General features: G+C 33.1%; 1 protein-coding gene across 7 annotated transcripts in view; it reads right to left on the bottom strand.

Annotated features, from left to right (window-relative positions):
- The window catches only part of PCCA (propionyl-CoA carboxylase subunit alpha), a 626,991-nt gene that overhangs the window by 309,631 nt on the left and 297,930 nt on the right, over nucleotides 1–19,430 (bottom strand). For all 7 annotated transcript variants that reach the window (XM_077158591.1, XM_077158589.1, XM_077158590.1 and 4 more), the window contains 4 exons: nucleotides 17,459–17,602; nucleotides 16,032–16,106; nucleotides 11,895–11,963; nucleotides 10,241–10,316 (listed from right to left, as the gene is read on the bottom strand). In XM_077158591.1, the coding sequence (XP_077014706.1) occupies nucleotides 10,241–10,316; nucleotides 11,895–11,963; nucleotides 16,032–16,106; nucleotides 17,459–17,602 (364 nt within the window). The remainder of the gene's footprint in view (nucleotides 1–10,240; nucleotides 10,317–11,894; nucleotides 11,964–16,031; nucleotides 16,107–17,458; nucleotides 17,603–19,430) is intronic.

Here is a 19,430-nt window from a genome sequence, read left to right as displayed (position 1 = left end):
CACATCCACCAGAATGGCCATTATCAACAAAACAGAAAGTGACAAGTGCTGGAGAGGATGTGGAGAAAGAGGCACACTTATTCACTGTTGGTGGGAATGTCAAATGGTGCAACCACTGTGGAAGGCAGTTTGGCAGTTCCTCAAAAAGCTGAATATAGAATCACCATATGACCCAGCAATACCATTGCTAGGAATCTACTCAGAGGACATAAGGGCAAAGACACAAACGGACATTTGCACACTAATGTTTATAGCAGCATTATTTACAATTGTAAGGAGATGGAAACAGCCAAAATGTCCATCAACAGACGAGTGGCTAAACAAACAGTGGTATATACATACAATGGAATATTATGCAGTTTTAAGACAGGATAAACTTATGAAGCATGTAACAACATGGATAGACCTTGAGAACATTATGCTGAGTGAGACTAGCCAAAAACTAAAGGACAAATACTGTATGGTCTCATTGATATGAACTGACATTAGTGAATAAACTTGGAATATTTTGCTCGTAACAGAGACCATCAGGAGATAGAAATAGGGTTAGATATTGGGTAATTGAAGCTGAAGGGACACAGACTGTGCAACAGGACTGGATACAAAAACTCAGAAATGGACAGCACAATACTACCTAACTGTAATATAATTATGTTAAAACACTGAATGAAGCTGCATGTGAGAATGATAGAGGAAGGAGGGCTGGGGACATAAATGAAATCAGAAAGAAAGATAGATGTTAAAGATTGAGATGGTATAATCTAGGAATGCCTAGAGTGTATAATAATAGTGAAATGTACAAGGTACAATTTCAAAATGTTTTTGCATTAGGAAGAACAAAGGAATGTCTTTATTGCAGGGTACTGAAAATAGATGGTGATTAATATTTTAAAATTTCATCCTATGTGCGAGACTAAAGCAAAAAATGTTTATTAGTTACAAAATTTATATTTTGACTAGCGCATTTCGTAATATAACTTATGTAGATAGTTTGATTGAATGCCATAAGTACTTGGAATCTCAGGTAGGACATGAGATTTTGCTGGTTTGTCCAGAGTGATGCCCCGATGAATCCCAGAATGATTCCTTCAGTGAGTGGAAAAGTATCTGCAAAGCCCCCTTCAGGGAGTGGTGAGAGCGGGGAGAAATCCAACTTCCCCATGTTGAATTCTTGATATTCTCACAAGCAGTGTGGACAACCAAAGCTATAGGCAGAGCCTCCAGTCTTGAGGTTTGTTCATATGAAACTTAACCCCGCAAAGGATAGGTCAAGTCTACTTAAAATTTAGGCCTAAGAGTCATGCCCAAGAGAGCCTCTTTTGTTGCTCAGATGTAGCCCCTCTCTCCAGCCAACACAATGAGCAGTCTCAGCACCCTACCCCTCTCTACGTGGGACATGACTCCCACGGGTGCGGACCTTCCTGGCAACATGGGACAGAGATCTTGGAATGAATGGAGACTCAGCATCAATTGATTGAGAAAAACCCTAGAATGAGCTGAGACTTAGCATCAAGGGATGAGAAAACCTTCTCGACCAAAAGGGGGAAGAGGGAAATGAGACAAAGTGTCAATGGCTGAGAGATTCCAAACAGAGTCGAGAGGTTATCCCGGAGGCTATTTTTATGCATCAAGTAGATATCATTCTGTCATTCAAGATGTAATGGAGAGGCTGGAGGGAACTGCCTGCAAATGTAGAGCTGTGTTCCAGTAGCCATGTTTCTTGAGGATGATTGAATAATGATACAGCTGTCACAACGTGACTGTGTGATTGTGAAACCTTGTGTCTGATGCTCCTTTTATGTACCTTGTCAACAAAGGAGTAGAACATATGGAATAAAAATAAATAATAGGGAGAACAAATGCTAAAATAAATTTAGTTTGAAATGCTAGTGATCAATGAAAGCAAGGGGTAAGGGGTATGGTAGGTATAATCTTTTATTTTTTTTCTTTCCTGTGTTTGTTTCCTTTCTTTTTCTATTGTTTTTTATTTCTCTTTCTGAATTAATGCAAATGTTCTAAGAAATGATGAATATGCAACTAAGTGATGATATTGTGAATTACTGATTATGTATGTTGTTTTATTTTGTTTCTTATTTTTTAATTAATGAATAAATTTTAAAAAGTGAATAAGCAGGAAGTTTGCATGGAAAAAATAAATAAATAAACAATTAATTTAAAAAAAAGAAACCACAATAAAATACCATCTCACACCCACCAGAATGGCCATTATCAAGAAAACAGAAAATGACAAGTGCTGGGGAGGATGTGGAGAAAGAGGCACAATTATCCACTGTTGGTGGGAATTTAAAATGGCACAACTGCTGTGGAAAGGCAGTTCGGCAGTACTTCAGGAAGCTAAGTATAGAATTGCCATATGATTCAGCAATACCTGAGGACATTGGCACACCAGTGTTTATAGAAGCATCTCTTTACAATTGCCAAGAGATGGAAACAGCCCAACAGATGAGTGGCTAAACAAGCTGTGGTATATATATACGATGGAATATAACACAGCTGTAAGACAGAATAAAGTCATGAAGCATGTAACAACATGGATGGACCTTGAGGACATTATGCTGAGTGAGATTAACCAAACACAAAATGGTCTCACTGATATAAACTAACATTAATAAGCAAACTTGGAGAATTTCAGTTAAGAACAGAGGTTATTAGGAGATAAATAGGGTAGAGATTAGGTAATTGGAGCTGAAGGGATACAGACTGTTCAACAGGACTGATTGTAAAAATACAGAAATGGACAGCATAATACGATCTGATTGTAGCATAACAATATAAGTACACTGAATGAAGTTGAATGTGAGAATGATAGAGGGAGGAGGGCTGGGGCACATATGAAACCAGATGGAAGATAGACAAAAAAGACTGAGATGGTATAATCTAGGAATTCCTAGAGTGTACAATGATAGTGACTAATTGCACAAATTAAAAAATGTTTTTGCAGTAAGAAGAACAAAGGAATGTTAATATTGCAAGGTGCTGAAAACAGATGGTCATTCATATTTTGAAACTTCAGCTTCTGTGTGAGACTAAAGGAAGAACTGTTTATTAGGTACAAAATTTATATTCTAACCAGTGCATTTCCTAATTTAACTTATATGGACAGTTTAATTGAACACCATAAGTACATGGAACCTTGAAAAGGGCAGGAGATTTTGTAGGTTTGTCCAGGCTAGAATTTATTTCCCCAATAAATTCCAGAGTGATTTGAACAGTGAATAATGAGGTATTTACAAAGTTCCCTTGAGGAAATGGGGAGAAGGGGGAAAATTCAACTTCCCCATTTGGAGAATTCCTGATATTCTCGCAAGCAGTGAGGACAACTAAATCAACAGGCCGAGCCGTCAATCCAGCCATTTCTTCTAATCCCTATTCACTACTGTATGTTTGAAACTGTAATTAGATCATCTCCCTGGAGACACTCTGGGAGTCACACCTGGATGTGATCTTGAGTCATCAAGAATGGTTGTTAAAATGGATTAGGTGGAGACGTATCTCCACCCATTTGGGTGGGTCTTGATTAGTTTACTGGAATCCTATAAAAGAGGAAGCATTTTGGAGAATGCAAGAGATTCTGAGAGAGCAGAGAATGACACAGCCACGAGAAGCAGAGCACACCAGTCAGTGACCTTTGGAGATAAAGAAGGAAAATGCCTCCTGGGGAGCTTTATAAAACAGGAAGCCAGGAGAGAAAGCTAGTAGATGATGCTGTGTTTGCCATGTGCCCTTCTAGCTGATAGAGAAACCCTGGCTGTGTTTGCCATGTGCCTTCTCACTTGAGAGAGACCCTGAACTTCACTGGCCTTCTTGAACCAAGTTATATTTCCCTGGATGCCTTTGATTGGACATTTCTATAGACTGGTTTTAATTGGGACATTTTCTCAGCCTTACAACCATAAACTAGCAACTCATTAACTTCCCCTTTTTAAAAACCATTCTGTTTCTAGTATATTGCATGCTGGCAGCTAGCAAACTAGCTCAGATGTGGCCTCTCTAAGCCAATTCAGCATGTGAACTCACTGCTTACCCCTCTACATGGGGCATGACTCCCTGGGGTGTAAACTTCCCTGGCAACGCAGACAGAAAGCCTGGGATAAGTCAGGACCTGGCATCAAGAGATCAAGAAAGCCTTCTTAATCAAAAGGGGGAGAGAGAAATTAGATAAAATAAAGTTTCAGTGGCTGTGAGATTTAAAACAGAGTCAAGAGGTTATCCTGGAGGTTATTCTTATGCACTATATATAGATATCCCTTTTTAATTTATAGTGTGTTGGAGTGGCTAGAGGGAAGTACCTGAAACTGCTGGGCTGTGTTCCAGTAGCCTAGATCTTGAAGACAACTGAATAGGGACACAAGGTTTACAATGTGACTGTGTAATTGTGAGAACCTTGTGTCTGATGCTCTTTATATTCAGGGTATGGACAGATGAGTAAAAAATACGGATAAAAATACATAAATAAATATTGTGGGGACAAAGGGAAAAATAAATTGGGTAGATGGAGACACTAGTGGTCAATGAGAGAGAGGAGTGAGAGGTAAGGTATGTATGAGTTTTTTCTTTTTTCTTTTGCTTCAGTGATGCAAATGTTCAAAAAATGATCATGGTGATGAATACTACAACTATGTTATGATATTGTGAGCCATTGATTGCATACCATACATTAAATGTTTTTATGTCAAGAATATATGTTTGTATATTAAGTTTTTACAATTAAAAAAATGCTAACGCTATGAAGAACCAATGAAGTCAAGAAACAAAGAGACAGAACAAAAGGCAATATGTCAACTTTGAATAGGTCTTGCATAAGGGGAAAAAAAACAGCTAATAAAGACAATTCTGAGAACAACTGGGGAAACCTGAATACAAACATTAGATGATGTTATGATATAGTTTTTAATTTTCTCTGGTGTGATATTATTGTGGTTTTGTGAGAACACAATCTTACCTTTAAAGATACACTCTGAAGTATAAATACCTTACAGTATCTCCAACTTTCTTTCAAATAATTCATTAAAAAAAAGCACACACACAGAAAAGGGGGAGAAGGGAAGGAGAAAGTAAAGGGAGAAGGGAGAAATAAAAGGTAAATGAACAGAGACAGCGAGAGATGTAAGGAAAAAAAGCAAATGTAGAAAAATATAATAATTATTTAAACTTGGTGAAGCATATATAGGTATGCACTGCACTATTCCTTCTAATTAGCCTAGGTTGAAAATAACTAAAAGAAAAAGTTTTAGGGAAATATATCAAGGAAAAATACCCTCTTTGATTACCCTTGAATAAAATTTAATCTAAATTCACACATTTCTTTGAGCTTATCCAAGCATAACTAAAAATATTTTGGGATTGCAAAGTAATCTAACTAATATAACAGTACTATTCATATTATTATGAAAATTCTTTTCTTCTTTAACAATACAAAGCCTTCAGATCACGGCTGCATAAGTTTTCATAGTATGGATGTACTGTTATTTACTCATTCTTCATCCATTTTGTGGACACTGTGGTTGGTCAGAAATTTTGACTACTACAAACAATGCTGTTGCAAATACCTTTGTAAACATCTCACCCCGGAATCTTTTATCTCTATAGGACAGATTCTCAAAAGTTGCAGCTACACCAAAGGGAATGTAATTTTAATTTCAACATCTAATACCAGATCACTTTTCCAAACCACTATAACAAGTCACATTCCAAAGATGCATGAGTGTGTCCATCCCTTTTATTTAAGCTACACAATAAGTTACCAGTCTTCTAAAAATTTTTACAACTCTGGGGAGTTACTTGAAGTAAATACAAAATGAGGTACTCCATCAGAACCATCTGTGACTACAAAAGCATTACTCATGTTTCTTTCAAAGGACCAAAAGGGAGAGGTGAAAAAAGAAAGATACCCTTTCCATGTCTCTGAATACTGCACTATATTTTTTCATTCCACATTTTAGCACCTAAGGAGTTATAGTAAACTTATCTATGTGCTTTTTTTTTTATATCAAATGTACTAGAAACTTATTGAAATCAGGGATAGTATCACTTACTTGCTCATTCATTCATTCAATAAATATTAAGTATCTATCCAGTGCCAGGTATTGCTAAGCATTTGTAATAAACAAGATTAAATATTATCACTACCCTCATGTACCTAATATTCTGATGGGATAAACCAACACTTAGCTATTAATTGTGTATTAATTACACAATCAATACTTTACTTATAGCTCTGACACATGCTCTGGAGAAGCCACAGAATAAAGCACAATGAAAGCGTATACATATCCTCCCTCAAACATTCACATAGCTTGCAACAGGACTAGATACAAAAACTCAAAAATGGACAGCACAATAATACCTAACTGTAAAGTAATCATGTTAAAACACTGAATGAAGCTGCATCTGAGCTATAGGTTTTTTTTTTGTCTGTCTTTTTTTCTTTTTCCTTTTTTTTTTACTACTATTATTATTATTTTTCTCTATATTAACATTCTATATCTTTTTCTGTTGTTTTGCTAGTTCTTTTCTTAAATCGACGCAAATGTACTAAGAAATGATGATCATGCATCTATGTGATGATCTTAAGAATTACTGATTGCATATGTAGAATGGAATGATTTCTAAATGTTGTTAATTTCTTTTTATTCTTTAATTAATAAAAAAAAAACATTCACATAGCAAAGGGAATGGCTTCAAATAGGCCCTCAGTTTTGTTTGCCTATGGTTTAATAAATTGCACGCATCACCAATTGTTTGTTATTGTTTATGATGTATGGTAAGTGGCTTTATAATTGTAACGACAGAAGGCAAAGAAGGGAATTAAAGTTACTGAAATCTATGAGTTAGTACTGTGCCAAGACCTTTTAAATACATAACCTCATTCTATCCTCACCAATTTCTAAGGCAGATAAGATCACTCTGCTTTTAAAATATGGAATCAGATTCAGAGAGACAAATAACTTGACAGAAATCCCACAGATAATAAACGGTGCCAGGATATGAACGCAAACTATCTGGTTCCTTTCTACTGTATCACAATGATTCAAAGGCAAAAATTTCAGACTAAGCCTTGAAAAATCTATCTTAACAATAAAATACATTTTCTTCTATATGCGATATATATAAAATTAAGAGAAAAATAGCATATTTACTTTATATTTGTCAATTAAAAAGTACAGTAACTGGTGAACCTTTATATAAAAATAACTAAATTAGTAGAAAACATGTTTGTTTAAGTATAAAATATTAAAGTGTTCTTTGAAAATATGAAAATATTTCTCACAGAAGCCATCAGAAAAGAATAACTATTAGTTGGGACCAACCTAATTTTATAACAAAATCACCCACATGCCACTGTTATAACAAAGTTTAACAGAGATGTGATTTGACAAAAGTCATATTCAATTGACTATATTGAATTTATGAGTTTACCATTCATGCTTATTAAGAATAAAACCTACATTAATCAGAATCTAATTCACAGCCACAATAAAAACAAAGAAGGGGGGAACCCTATTTCAAATATTTTTAAGTCCTCTAGAAATAATTTTCCAAGTAATTTATTTATGTCTAAGTATGCATAGTTTACCCAAACATGCATAAACACCAGCACCCAGTTGCAAAATGAACTGAAGGAATTTGGGGGCAATACGAGCTTTGTAGGAAAATACACCCATCCATGCCTTCTTAAACAATATGTAGAGAATATATATATTTATTGCTTAAAATGGTAGAACATAACAGTTATGAAACCAACAAGCACAGTTAAAGCTAAAAATGAAATAAGAATGAGCTAGATTCTTTCATAAAGAATGTGAAGATATTTTTCCAAGTGTTATATGCATTGGATATTGATGTTACTGGCTTCTTTAGTTCATTTAGGTTCACTTTAAGGCTTATTATTTTCCTTTCGTTGAAAGAAGAGAATCACCAGCACCTGAGATTAGATACAATTATTGTCACTTCTTAGTTAACAAATGAGGAAGAAAGATGGTAATGCTAAAAAGGGGAGGAGAGAAGAAATTTCTCTTGATCTAACAGAGGAAAAGCTAAAAGAGAAAAAATAAGCAAAAGTCAGGATTGCATGAGTTAATGGTCATTAGAAGAAAATGAGCAGAGAAAGGTAGGTGAGTAAAGAAATAAACGACGGAGTTTAGTAAATTGTACTGGGCCATTACTCTATAGAAGTATGAACTGCTCACAATACGGAGACATTAGGTCCAGAGGCAAGTGAGGGCATGACATGCAAGCTATACTCTATTTGCTAAACTGAGGTCCCTATCTCAGGACTGGATGTTGCAGAAAATAAAGGATTTTTTGTAATTCAGAGAAAGTAGTCCACTTGCAAGCCTTACAGTCAATGAGTTGTGTCCATTCAGAGGGATGCCTTTTGGATTTGCATAAAATCCCCTTATGTTTTAGAAGGGCTGTGCAGATATATTCTACTATTGTTCTGCTCCATGAGCTCCTGAATCTAGCTTCCCAGCCTCACCGGTATATTTAGTAAGACATGAGGAAAGAGTAAAACTCAAATGCCAGGCTTTCCTATAGAACGTTCTTAGGCCCACTATTCATTCATAATTCCAAGTGAAGTTACATTTTATGCTTTAAATTAAAAATGAAAGTCCATTATTCTGAAGTTGACGATAATTTATGTTGGACTAAAGTGAAGTTATCTTTTCATTACTAACAAAGTTGCTAATTAAATTCAGAATGTCATTTACTCTCTAAAGGGAATAGATAACTCTCCCTTAATTGACTGATGGTAATATAATCACCACTATATATCAAACTACGATAGGATCAAACTTTGCTATGCCTTAGAACTACCATAGATGTACAGTATGTAACAAAATTACATTTTATAGAAAATATTCTATAATTTGCTCTAATTCATAAAAGCAAACAGCTATTTACCTTACTCCCACGTTAGTGAAATGTAGGTCACTGTTGAACTGCACTAGGCAATGAGTGTCTATTTTTAAGTCTCTCTATTTTACACAACTTACAAAATAAAAAATGTGCATTTGTGAAATATTATAAATTATAAGTTTAATTAAATAATTTAAGATGTATTATAAAGTATAAGATTGTTAAAGAAAATGAAATATCTATACTAAATCAGCATTTCTGCTTAATTCAAGCTTTTATTTCTACTTTCAAAAAGGTAGTTAAGAAATTCATCCAGAAGGGAAAGAGATCCCGAATAGCTAAAAGAATCCTGAAAAAGAGTGAAGTGGGAGAAGTGACATTTCCTGATTTTAAAACTTATTATAAAGCCACAGTGGTCAAAACAGCATAGTACTGGCACAAAGATAGAAGTATTGACCAATGGAAATTCAGAGCACAGAAATAGACCACCAAATCAATGGTCAACTGATCTTCAATAAGGCCTCAAATCCATTGAACTGGGATAAAATAGTCTATTCAATAAGTGGGCATGGGAGAACTGGATATCAATAGCCAAAAGAATGAAAGAGGACCCTTATCTTACACCCTATTCAAAAATTAACTCAAAGTGGATCAAGCACCTAAATATAAGAACCAGTACCATAAAGCTCCTAGAAAAAAATGTAGGGAAACATCTTTAAGACCTAGTAATAGGAGGTAACTTCCTAACCTTTACACCCAAAGCACAAGCCACAAAAGAAAAAAAATAGATAAATGTGAACTCCTCAAAATCAAATGCTTTGGTGCCTCAAAAGACTTTGTCAAAAAGATGAAGAGGCAGCCAACTCAATGGGAGAAAATATTTGGAAAACCATTTAAAGTGTGGCTAATATATATTTTCTTTCGGTTCATAGAGATATTTTATGAAGCTTATAGATGAAGAAATGTTCTAATCTTAGTCCAATTTATCTGCTTTTCCTTAAAAAAAATCTATTGTTTTTCTTACACGTTCTTTCCTGTGCTCAACTAAGCCTACAGCATTTGCTGAGCACTTTGCAAATCAGTTATCCCCAAATAAAACAGTGACTTCATTAAAGAAAAAATTAAAGCAAAGAAAAAAAAATAGTGGTGATGAATACACAACTATGTGATAATATTGTGAACCAACTAATTTTATACTTTGGATAGATTGTATAGTATGTGAGGATATCTCATTAAATGTACATTAAAAAAAACATAGTAAGAAAATGTTCCATGGAATTCCCTAATTAGTAAATCTTCAAGTTATTTTCTAGAAATGGATAACATATATAATAACAGAACTTCAACTATTTGTTTTTACCTCGAATAACATAATTATCTAGCGCATCTTCCATTCTCTTCAGGGCTTCCGTTCTATCAGAACCATACGTGATTAGCTAAAAGCAAATAAATGTGTTAAATGATTCATTCCAGTAAAAAATTAAAATATTTAATAACAGATTTTCCAGCACATCATTAGAAATTTCATAGTGGTTTACTTTTTAATATAAAGCATTTTAATTAAAAAAATTTTAAATAAGTATTAGAATCAAGTTTTCTCCTACATTTCATTATCAGAATAAAGAACTATTTGTAATAAACAAAAATGTTGAAAAAAAAACTGAAGCACAGGAAAAGATTTAAAAGGAAACACAGCAAATTGCGAACATTTGGGGTAGTATGTGAACAACTTGGATGATGAGAAATTAGGCATAATTTTTATTTTCCCATTACTGACAAGAAAGTAAACTTTTGAATATGAAAGTTAAAATAAAAAGAAAGAAAAAGACTATCTTAATCACTCACAGTTTTACACATAACAGTACAGAAGCAAGGGTACTTACATTAGAAAAAACAAAGATATTACTTATATGATTTTGTGTCTATTTATATGTCTCAATAAATTATCAATATAATAAAAGTTTAACTATTTATAAAAGACTTTTTTGGTTAACTTAGACAATCTGTAAATTCCAACTACTTTAGTAAATTTTATTAGCTCTTTAATATCAAGCCAGTTTGAAAATTAATTTGCAGGTCATTCTTCTAAACAGGAATGTGTTCACCTAAAATTGTAATAATATCTATTTAAATTAATCCATAATATTTTAGACATTTTTAATTTTTAAATTAAATATTTCTCTAACAAAATACCTACAGTTAATTTTAGCAATATTTAGTGTAAAACTACAACTGAAAAAAGGAAAGAGAGTTTTTTACTTACTGTAATTAGAACTACATAAAAAATACTTGGGAGGAAAATATCTTAACAGATTTTAGCTAGTCTTAATGTCTTAACAGATTTTAGCTAGTCATTCCCCCACTACAGATCTAAAATTTCGGAGAACATAGGATTTTATTAAGAAAATTCACAATTTAATTATTACAATCAGCATTCTGTATTTTAGAGACAAAGATTTTTTTAATCTAAACATTTAAGCACAGTTAATTTATTATGGATAGTCAAAATGCTGCAAGTGGCAAAAATATATTTTATACTCTTAAAATATACTTATATAAAATCTACTTAATTAGTGATTAGTAAGAACTGAAACAGAAAGATAAAAAGTATTCCAAACATGCTCTACGTAACTGCCCACCTCCTTGATATCTAGCTGTCATTCATATTTTCCCCTCAAACACATTTCAAGAATGGCCCCAAAAAGCAACTTAATTCCTCTCATTGCAACGAGTTGAGTTAGTGTCATTGGTTAGCTGTTTGTTACTGTTTGTATATATATACATGGTGGTGGCAATTTGGTTTGATAGGGGAGAAAGGAGTATTGCCAACATACACAATGTTGAAATTTCTCTTTTAAAAGAAAAAAGAAATTGCTCTGCTTTCACCTTCCTAACAGTGCATAATTACTTATTTAATCACAGTACTCATTCAGATAAATTTAGACTTTATTATAAACATATGCACTGTCTTTTCAGAAGAAAAATGAAAGAACTAAAAAAAAAATCAAACTAACTTTTGAAATCATTGGATCATAGTAGATGCTAATATCACTTCCTGGTTGTACGCCACTGTCAACCCGAACCTGGAGAGGGGGATGGGGAAGGGAAGGAACAAAATGAAAGTAACTTCATACTGTGCAGATTTTTTTAAAACAATTTTCATAGAGAAACTGATACATAAATTCGTTCTCAAATAACATTGCAGCTTCTGGGAAGTACAAGAAAAAATCTAAAAAAAATACAGGCCAAATTATCTCAATTTGTTAATATGCAGCATAACATTTTTTTTTCTCTAAATGAAAGAACTAAGAAACAACAAAAAATGCTTTTCTATAACACTGCCCTGGGATGCGTTTGTAGCTATTTGATGGTGTCTTCCAAATGAAGCATGGCACAAATGATGTCCCTTTTCATCACTGTATCCTTCTAAGAGCTCCAATTTAGGACCCCAGTCAAGCACATGCAACAGAACTTGGGAGCTCTGCTCATCCACTCAATACACTGGCCTTGTGGCTTTTATGTCCGTAACACTTTCCTTTTTTACCTCACCCTCTCACATGTAGAACAATTTTTTTTTTCCTGTTACTGTTAGTCTCCTAAGGCTTTAATGTTTACCCAGCTTTATCCATGGCTTTGCTTTGTAAGGACACAGCCCCAATTGGAGATCTGATTTTGCAATTTTCAAGGGGGAAAAAATAGCAGAAGTTCAAAATATTCTTTTGAAGAATCTGATTGCTGTTAACCAACCAAGTCAGTTAGTATATCACTGATTCTTGTCTTCATCTCCCAGCAGTAAGGCATAGAGGTTAGCCATATAAAGTTTTTTGATAAGCAGTTGCTGAGGACAAAATATTTATAAAATTATTGCTACTAAATTTTGGAATCTGAAGTATTTAAAAGTTAATCAAAATACATAAGACAGTCAGGCATTTCCTAGGGATCTTGAGGATAGAGGAATTTAATCGAAGCTGCCTGAACAGCAGGACTTTAATACCCAACATTGTATAAGGGTAGGAAGAAAAGAGCAGACACTTCACTTACAGAAGAAAGCTTCCTAATAAACAGCAGCTCATCTGACTACAGCAAGGCAGAAAAAGGTCAACACAGCGGCTGTTAGACCTTTAATATTTTAATTTAGGCAATTATCAAGGGACCATGCGTAGAAACCTCTTGTCTAGAAGATCCACATGAGAGTATGATGATGGCTCTATTATATGGTGACATCAAAAGATTAACTACGGCTTTACTCTCTTTAAAAACCATACTATGTAATTTATCCAGGATGCTTTTATTTCTATTTGTAAACACATGCAAAATTATGGATATTTGAATTTGTATTCACATTTCTATATAAAATCCTAAGTTTTTAAAATGAAAGCCATCAAGCATTTGGCTTCAGAACATAAATTGAAGTTTTATGAAATTCATAATGTTTACAAAAACTGGAAAAAAAGTTAGACCAGCCTTGAAAGCAATTAAATCACAATCTCCTAACACTGAAATTGCCTCAAAATGTCATCTGGCAATCAGGTTGCACAATAAAAAAGACATCCTCAATGTTCATTTCCTTGATTTTAGCAGCAAAAAGTTCAAGAGTTAACTTTACTAGCATGGAATCTTTAAAACCATGGCATCTTTACTAAAGCTGTGTTTAAAATTAAGACTCGTGAGTTCTACAACTTTTTGACTTTAGACATATTCTATGATTTGCTAAATAAACTGATACAAAACTAGTGTGGAACTCTGATTTTGAACCCATAGATGAAATAACATAGTCCATAAAGAATATTTATTACACTCTCCCATAGTTCATAATTCAAAATTTTAGTTACCTGGATAGTATCATCCTTGTTACCTGAGGCTCCTAGATATAGCAATGTCTTTGTTATTTACTACAATTATGATAGAAAAAAGGACCATTTTAATTTTAAAATATATGATAAAAACAAGATGTACTGAATATTACCAATAAATATCTTTGCATAAGCAAATCAACATTTGCAATTTAAAAAGCATGAAAACTCCAACTCAAAATTTACTGTGTATGCCAGCTTCTTCTAAATAATAAAAAATCATGTTTTTATTTCTAAAAAATGTCAAATCAAGTCTCCATTCTTCCATGGAAACAAAGGCTATATGAATTTGCATTATAAGCTTTAAGATATTAATTAAGTCAAATGGAACTGTGACCAAATTTCTGAGCAGAACAAAAGTGCGGTTTGAAGATAACACATTTACAAAATATGGTGATCAAAGATCAAAAATAAAGTCTTCATCTTTGCCATACACATAAATTTCCTGCCTTAAAAAAGCATGTGAATAAGTACAAAGCAAAAGTTAACTCTTACTATGTACACTTGTGACCAAAAATTGGTAAAAGCCAAAAAGTCTCCTCAGCTAAACTTACCTAATTTTTATAAGGCAAAGAGGAAAAATAAACAGTAACAATAACATTCAAGCACTTTTGTGTGAGATTCTCCAACCACTGCTCAGAAACCTCCAACATAATTAAAATTTCTTTTCTCAGTACCACAGTAGATCCTGTGAAACTATCAGACGTCTCCCACACTTCACTCTCAATTCACCTCTTCCCCTAAGCACAACTCCCAGCCAGCCATGTCTACCTGATAAGTGACAGCCCAATCTGATTAAATGCTTGCAAGGGAGGGGACTCATGGGCCTCCATGACAGGCCAAAAGTGATCACCATGGAGATACATAATTACAGCTGTCAACGCATCTACTGTCCTGCTGACATCAATTTGATTGCTCCCAGCAATAATGATAGACAAAGCTTAGTGTGCACTCTCCTGCACCCAATCACTTTATCTATTCCTTGGTCCATTTAGCTGACATGCAACATTCACACAAGCAAATAACAGCAGTAAGCAGAACATTTAAGGCATTTTAATTGTTTTTTCTTTCTATGGATGGCTCACAACCACAAATGTTATTACATAAAACTCCTGCTGCAGCATTAATTGAAGAAAGATTTGGTGGGACAAAGACTGTAGGGGGTATAGTTTGTCCATTATCACTTGTACTTTCAACAGGTCTCACATTTGGAAATTGCAAATTGCAAAAACTTGCAAGGGCAAAATGTTTGACATCCTGTTAGCTATTACAACATGATGAAAACTTACAACAACTAGAGTAATCATTATGAATTCTTATTTAATACTATTTTGTTTGATTAACAAAATGCTCAGATATGTCACTATAATACTTGTTTTCTCATCTGCTATTTAATGTCACATAATGCCTGTTAAATCTTTACAATTTTTTTTCTGCCTTTAGGCTTTGAACACAGCATGGAGTCTCCAAGCTTAGAAAGGGTCAAGTCCCTTTAGAAAGCACATGGACAAAAACAATTTAAAAAGCAAAATAAATCATATATCCAACAACATCTTCAAATTTAGAATTTTTCCTGTAATCTTTTACCATCTTCATGCAAGTAATCAAATTGAATAATCATATTCACAGATGGTATAGCCTTGTCATCCACTAGCCAACATAGCGTCATATATATATATATAAATATATATACACTTATTACCTTGATTAAAAGAAAGGGTATTCCTTGTTTTTAGGTAATAAAAACTAAAGAATAGAGACTAAATATTAAATATTTATACAGGATAAAGTGGACAGTGATCATTTTCTTTCACAGGTGTAAACAATATGTACTATTTAAATCTATGACACTTAATAGAATGAGGCAAACTTTGTTTCCCTTAATCCATTTCAAATCTGGATCTGGTTTTATGCTTAAATTTCTTGACGTATGACTATACAGGAGAGACTATACAGTTTAGACTGCTTGAAAAGATTAAATTGAAACACAAAAGAAGTCATTTTTCATTCTTATGATTCCATGAATTTTTTCAATAAAATTTTCAAAAGAAATGGGAACACAGTAAACTATCATTTATAACATCAGATGTCCCTGATTTCCCTTGTCAAGTGAATTCTGATTTTCCTGTACACTACTGTAGAGTACAAAATAGCTGTAAAGAAAAAACTGATTCCCTATAAGTTTTACTTTTCCTTCAGTTTACACCCTCTGGTCTTGATGTACTTCAACATTAAAAAAAGCACAACATAAATCAAGATTTTTAACTCCTCATTTGACATTACAGTTTAATGACTTACACCAGGTAGATATATGGGTTCCTGGTACTGAGACAATCTCCCAATAGACGGCAGACCAAAAGACTTGTAGGGATCCTGAAAGTTCAAAAGCATAGAAATACAGATTTTGAAATATAGATCAGCATAAGTAAGGTTAAATATTTAAAAAATGAAGAAGCATTGATAAGTCTGTTTTCAATGTACTGTATCTACCAAATAATAGATTTCAGAATTTTATTGTTGTATACTTTAGACAACTTAGAAGTTTATTTAAAAATCAAACAAACTGTAAACAGAAGTAGCTTGACCTTGATCTTACTTTATCAAAATTGGTAAATTTCCAAATTTTATAAAACTTCTTGGAATGCCTCAGGCAAAAACAAAATAACCTACACCAAAACACACAGGTTCAGAATAACAAATGTGATGCACTAGAGATATTTGTTCTTCTTATCCCCAAAACAGCACACATATGATAAAATTTGAAAATTTTAGTTCTTGAAATAAAGACCTGGAAAAAAAAAAAAAAAGAAACAAAGACCTGAAAAGAAATTCTGCATGTTCTACAAGATATGTGTTCCATTTGTGAACCTCTATAAGATATGTACTCCATTAGTAAACATCTTAGGTCTTCAGAACAGTAATAAATAAGTTGTATCAAAACAATAAGGAAGACAAGAATACAACTTAAAATATAATAAAAAGGAAGAGAAATAATAACCAAGCCAAAGGATGTTTTTAAGAACCTTAAAAAAGAATTCAAAACAACTTTTAGTATTCATAAACAGATACTTCTAATTTGTTTTTCTTTTATAAATAGTCTTTGCGGTACAAAAGTAAAAGATAGTAAAAACACTGCCTTGCATTCCTGTTTCAATCATTTGAAAAAAACGTTTTCAGATGTTGGGTGCTTTATTATCTGAGTTATATGGTTGTAAATACCATAAAATATTAAATTGAGATTATTCATTAATAAAATTATGAATAAAAAGTACATATGTTTTTTACCAGAAGCTTTGCAACTTAACATTAAATTGTTACAATGATGTAATCAGAAGGGACAAGATTGTTAGAAAAAATTTTAATATTGAATTAATTAATATGTAACCAGGGAAGGCTCTTAAATAAAAGCGAACACAGAAATGAATGCTTTCTATTACTAATGTAATATAAAAAACAAAAAAGTGGTTCATTTAAACCATTGTTTGTGGCCTTAAACTGACAGCTATTACTACATTCAGAAGAAAACATGAGATTTAATTAAATTTAATTATTTTAAAACTCTTCTGAATTTTGTCAAAATTATCCACACAACTTTTCTGGTTCAATTCTGGATCACATAATCCAATATTAAGCACAATTATAAACCCTAACTTTATTATGTTGTTTACCTATACTTGGTATAGCTCTGGACACAACCACCATCCTCTCACATTCATTCATTTTACCTCAGCATAAACCCGACATTCAACTGCCCAGCCGCTGATGGGAATATCAGCTTGTTTGTGCCTGAGAGGGTAACCCTTAGCAACACGGATCATTTCTTGGACTAGATCCAGGCCAGTAATGCATTCTGTGACAGGATGCTCAACCTGCAAGGCAAAGATCTACCGGTCAATAGGTGTAGAAAAAGGTAAATAAATAGAAAGAACAAGGAAAATTTCCACCCTGGGTAAAATTAGGCTAATTTATGCTTAACATTTAATCATACTTGATTGAAAACCTTCTATACAAGAGAATAAAATTAATGAATAAACACAATACAAAGAATAAGAGAGATGGAATTCTAAAAATTATTTATAAACTATCTATATTACTTTTTCCAGTTTTAATTTAAATTTGGCCCAAAAACATTTAAAAATTTAAATTGTGAAACTGATTCTGGACTTAAAATCACATATTTAGCTTCAATCCTCACTGTGGTTGATAATCACCCCATTTTGCTACACTTAACATGGCATCTACAGGAGTAGTTTATGATTTCCAAAGCACTAGTCTACCCTAAATCTCATCCACTTGCATGCTTTCACTAACCTGTCCTGACAAGCAACCAGATTAGCGTAATCTTACATCAATGCAATGTAGCAGAAAGGAACAGATGGATCCTTCAGGTTTTTTTCCCTCCAGACTTACTTGGATAGTACTTAGCATGCATAATAGCAAAACTGAGCCAGCAAAATCACTCTGCTTTCTTAGCAAATAGTTCGTAACTACTTTGGACGATACTGTCATGGGAATACCTGGTATTCCATGTTAACACATGGCATATATATGCACAAAAACATACAGCTGCATATATGCACACTAACAGAGAGATAAACATCATTATAAACACCCTAAATTCAGCTAAGTCAAGATAAAGAGAAGAGTGGATAATCCAGATTTAATCTAAAATCTTGAAAAAAATCTGAAAACTGTGAACAAAACTTTTCCACATCAGCTGCTTTTACACCAATTCTTTTTGTCTTAAAAATTACACTTTTTAAAATGCATTCTGAAATAGTTTCCTTATTGTGACATGTCATATTTCATACATCCTGACAGGAAAAGTTAGTGAACAAACAAATTATCTTAACTTCTTCTACACTAATTGAAGGACAGGACTTAGTCATTACAATGATCTTTAAGCTTATCATAAGCGTAGAGTGCCATGGTCTTAAAAATAAACAGATGGCACCCATAATTAGCTCTGTGTATGTTGTGAGTTTGTTTACAGTTTCAACATTTTAAGACATTTTGACATAATTTTAATGACAAATCATTACTAAAATAAGTACCTACCCACTGTAAAATAAATGTGACACTGAATAAAGATCTTATTAAATAGTTTTAAATATATATTTTAAAAGCACTTTATGGTTTTGTGAGAAACAAGACTCTACAATAAATACAATGAGAAAGGAACAAATGTAAAGTGCCCCTCTAGTATTGCTAGAAGCAAATTTCATGGGTAAAAGCATCTCACCATAATTCAAGTGGTACACCTACTCTGGTGCCAAGAATTTTATATTAATATAATACATACACTCCCGTTAAGTGAGAAAACAGATTTAAAATTAAGTCAACTATTTCATTTACCCTTTCTATGATCAGAGTAGATAACAGACTATGCACATAAATATATACTGCATGAATGAATCAATGAGTGAATAGTAAACCCAGAATCACCTCTATATTAAGTAGTACAGGTGGGATTAGAATTTCTGTCACTCCAAAGATGAAGTGGCCCTCCTATCCTTCCTCATGAAAACATGTACTATATATAAATGGGTATATATTTATGTGCTTTTATCTTTTTCAAAACATATTACTATACAAGTCATAAAGATTTAAAATAATTATGAGGCTCTGTTTTACCTTAGAAGACCTCCCTATAATTGTGCAAAAAAGTAAGTACATTAGGCCCACGTTGGATGGGAT

Source organism: Tamandua tetradactyla, chromosome 4, assembly GCF_023851605.1.
Source record: "Tamandua tetradactyla isolate mTamTet1 chromosome 4, mTamTet1.pri, whole genome shotgun sequence".
Taxonomy (NCBI): domain Eukaryota; kingdom Metazoa; phylum Chordata; class Mammalia; order Pilosa; family Myrmecophagidae; genus Tamandua; species Tamandua tetradactyla.
Note: the sequence above shows the minus strand (reverse complement) of the source record. Positions and strands in the feature narration are given on the sequence as shown.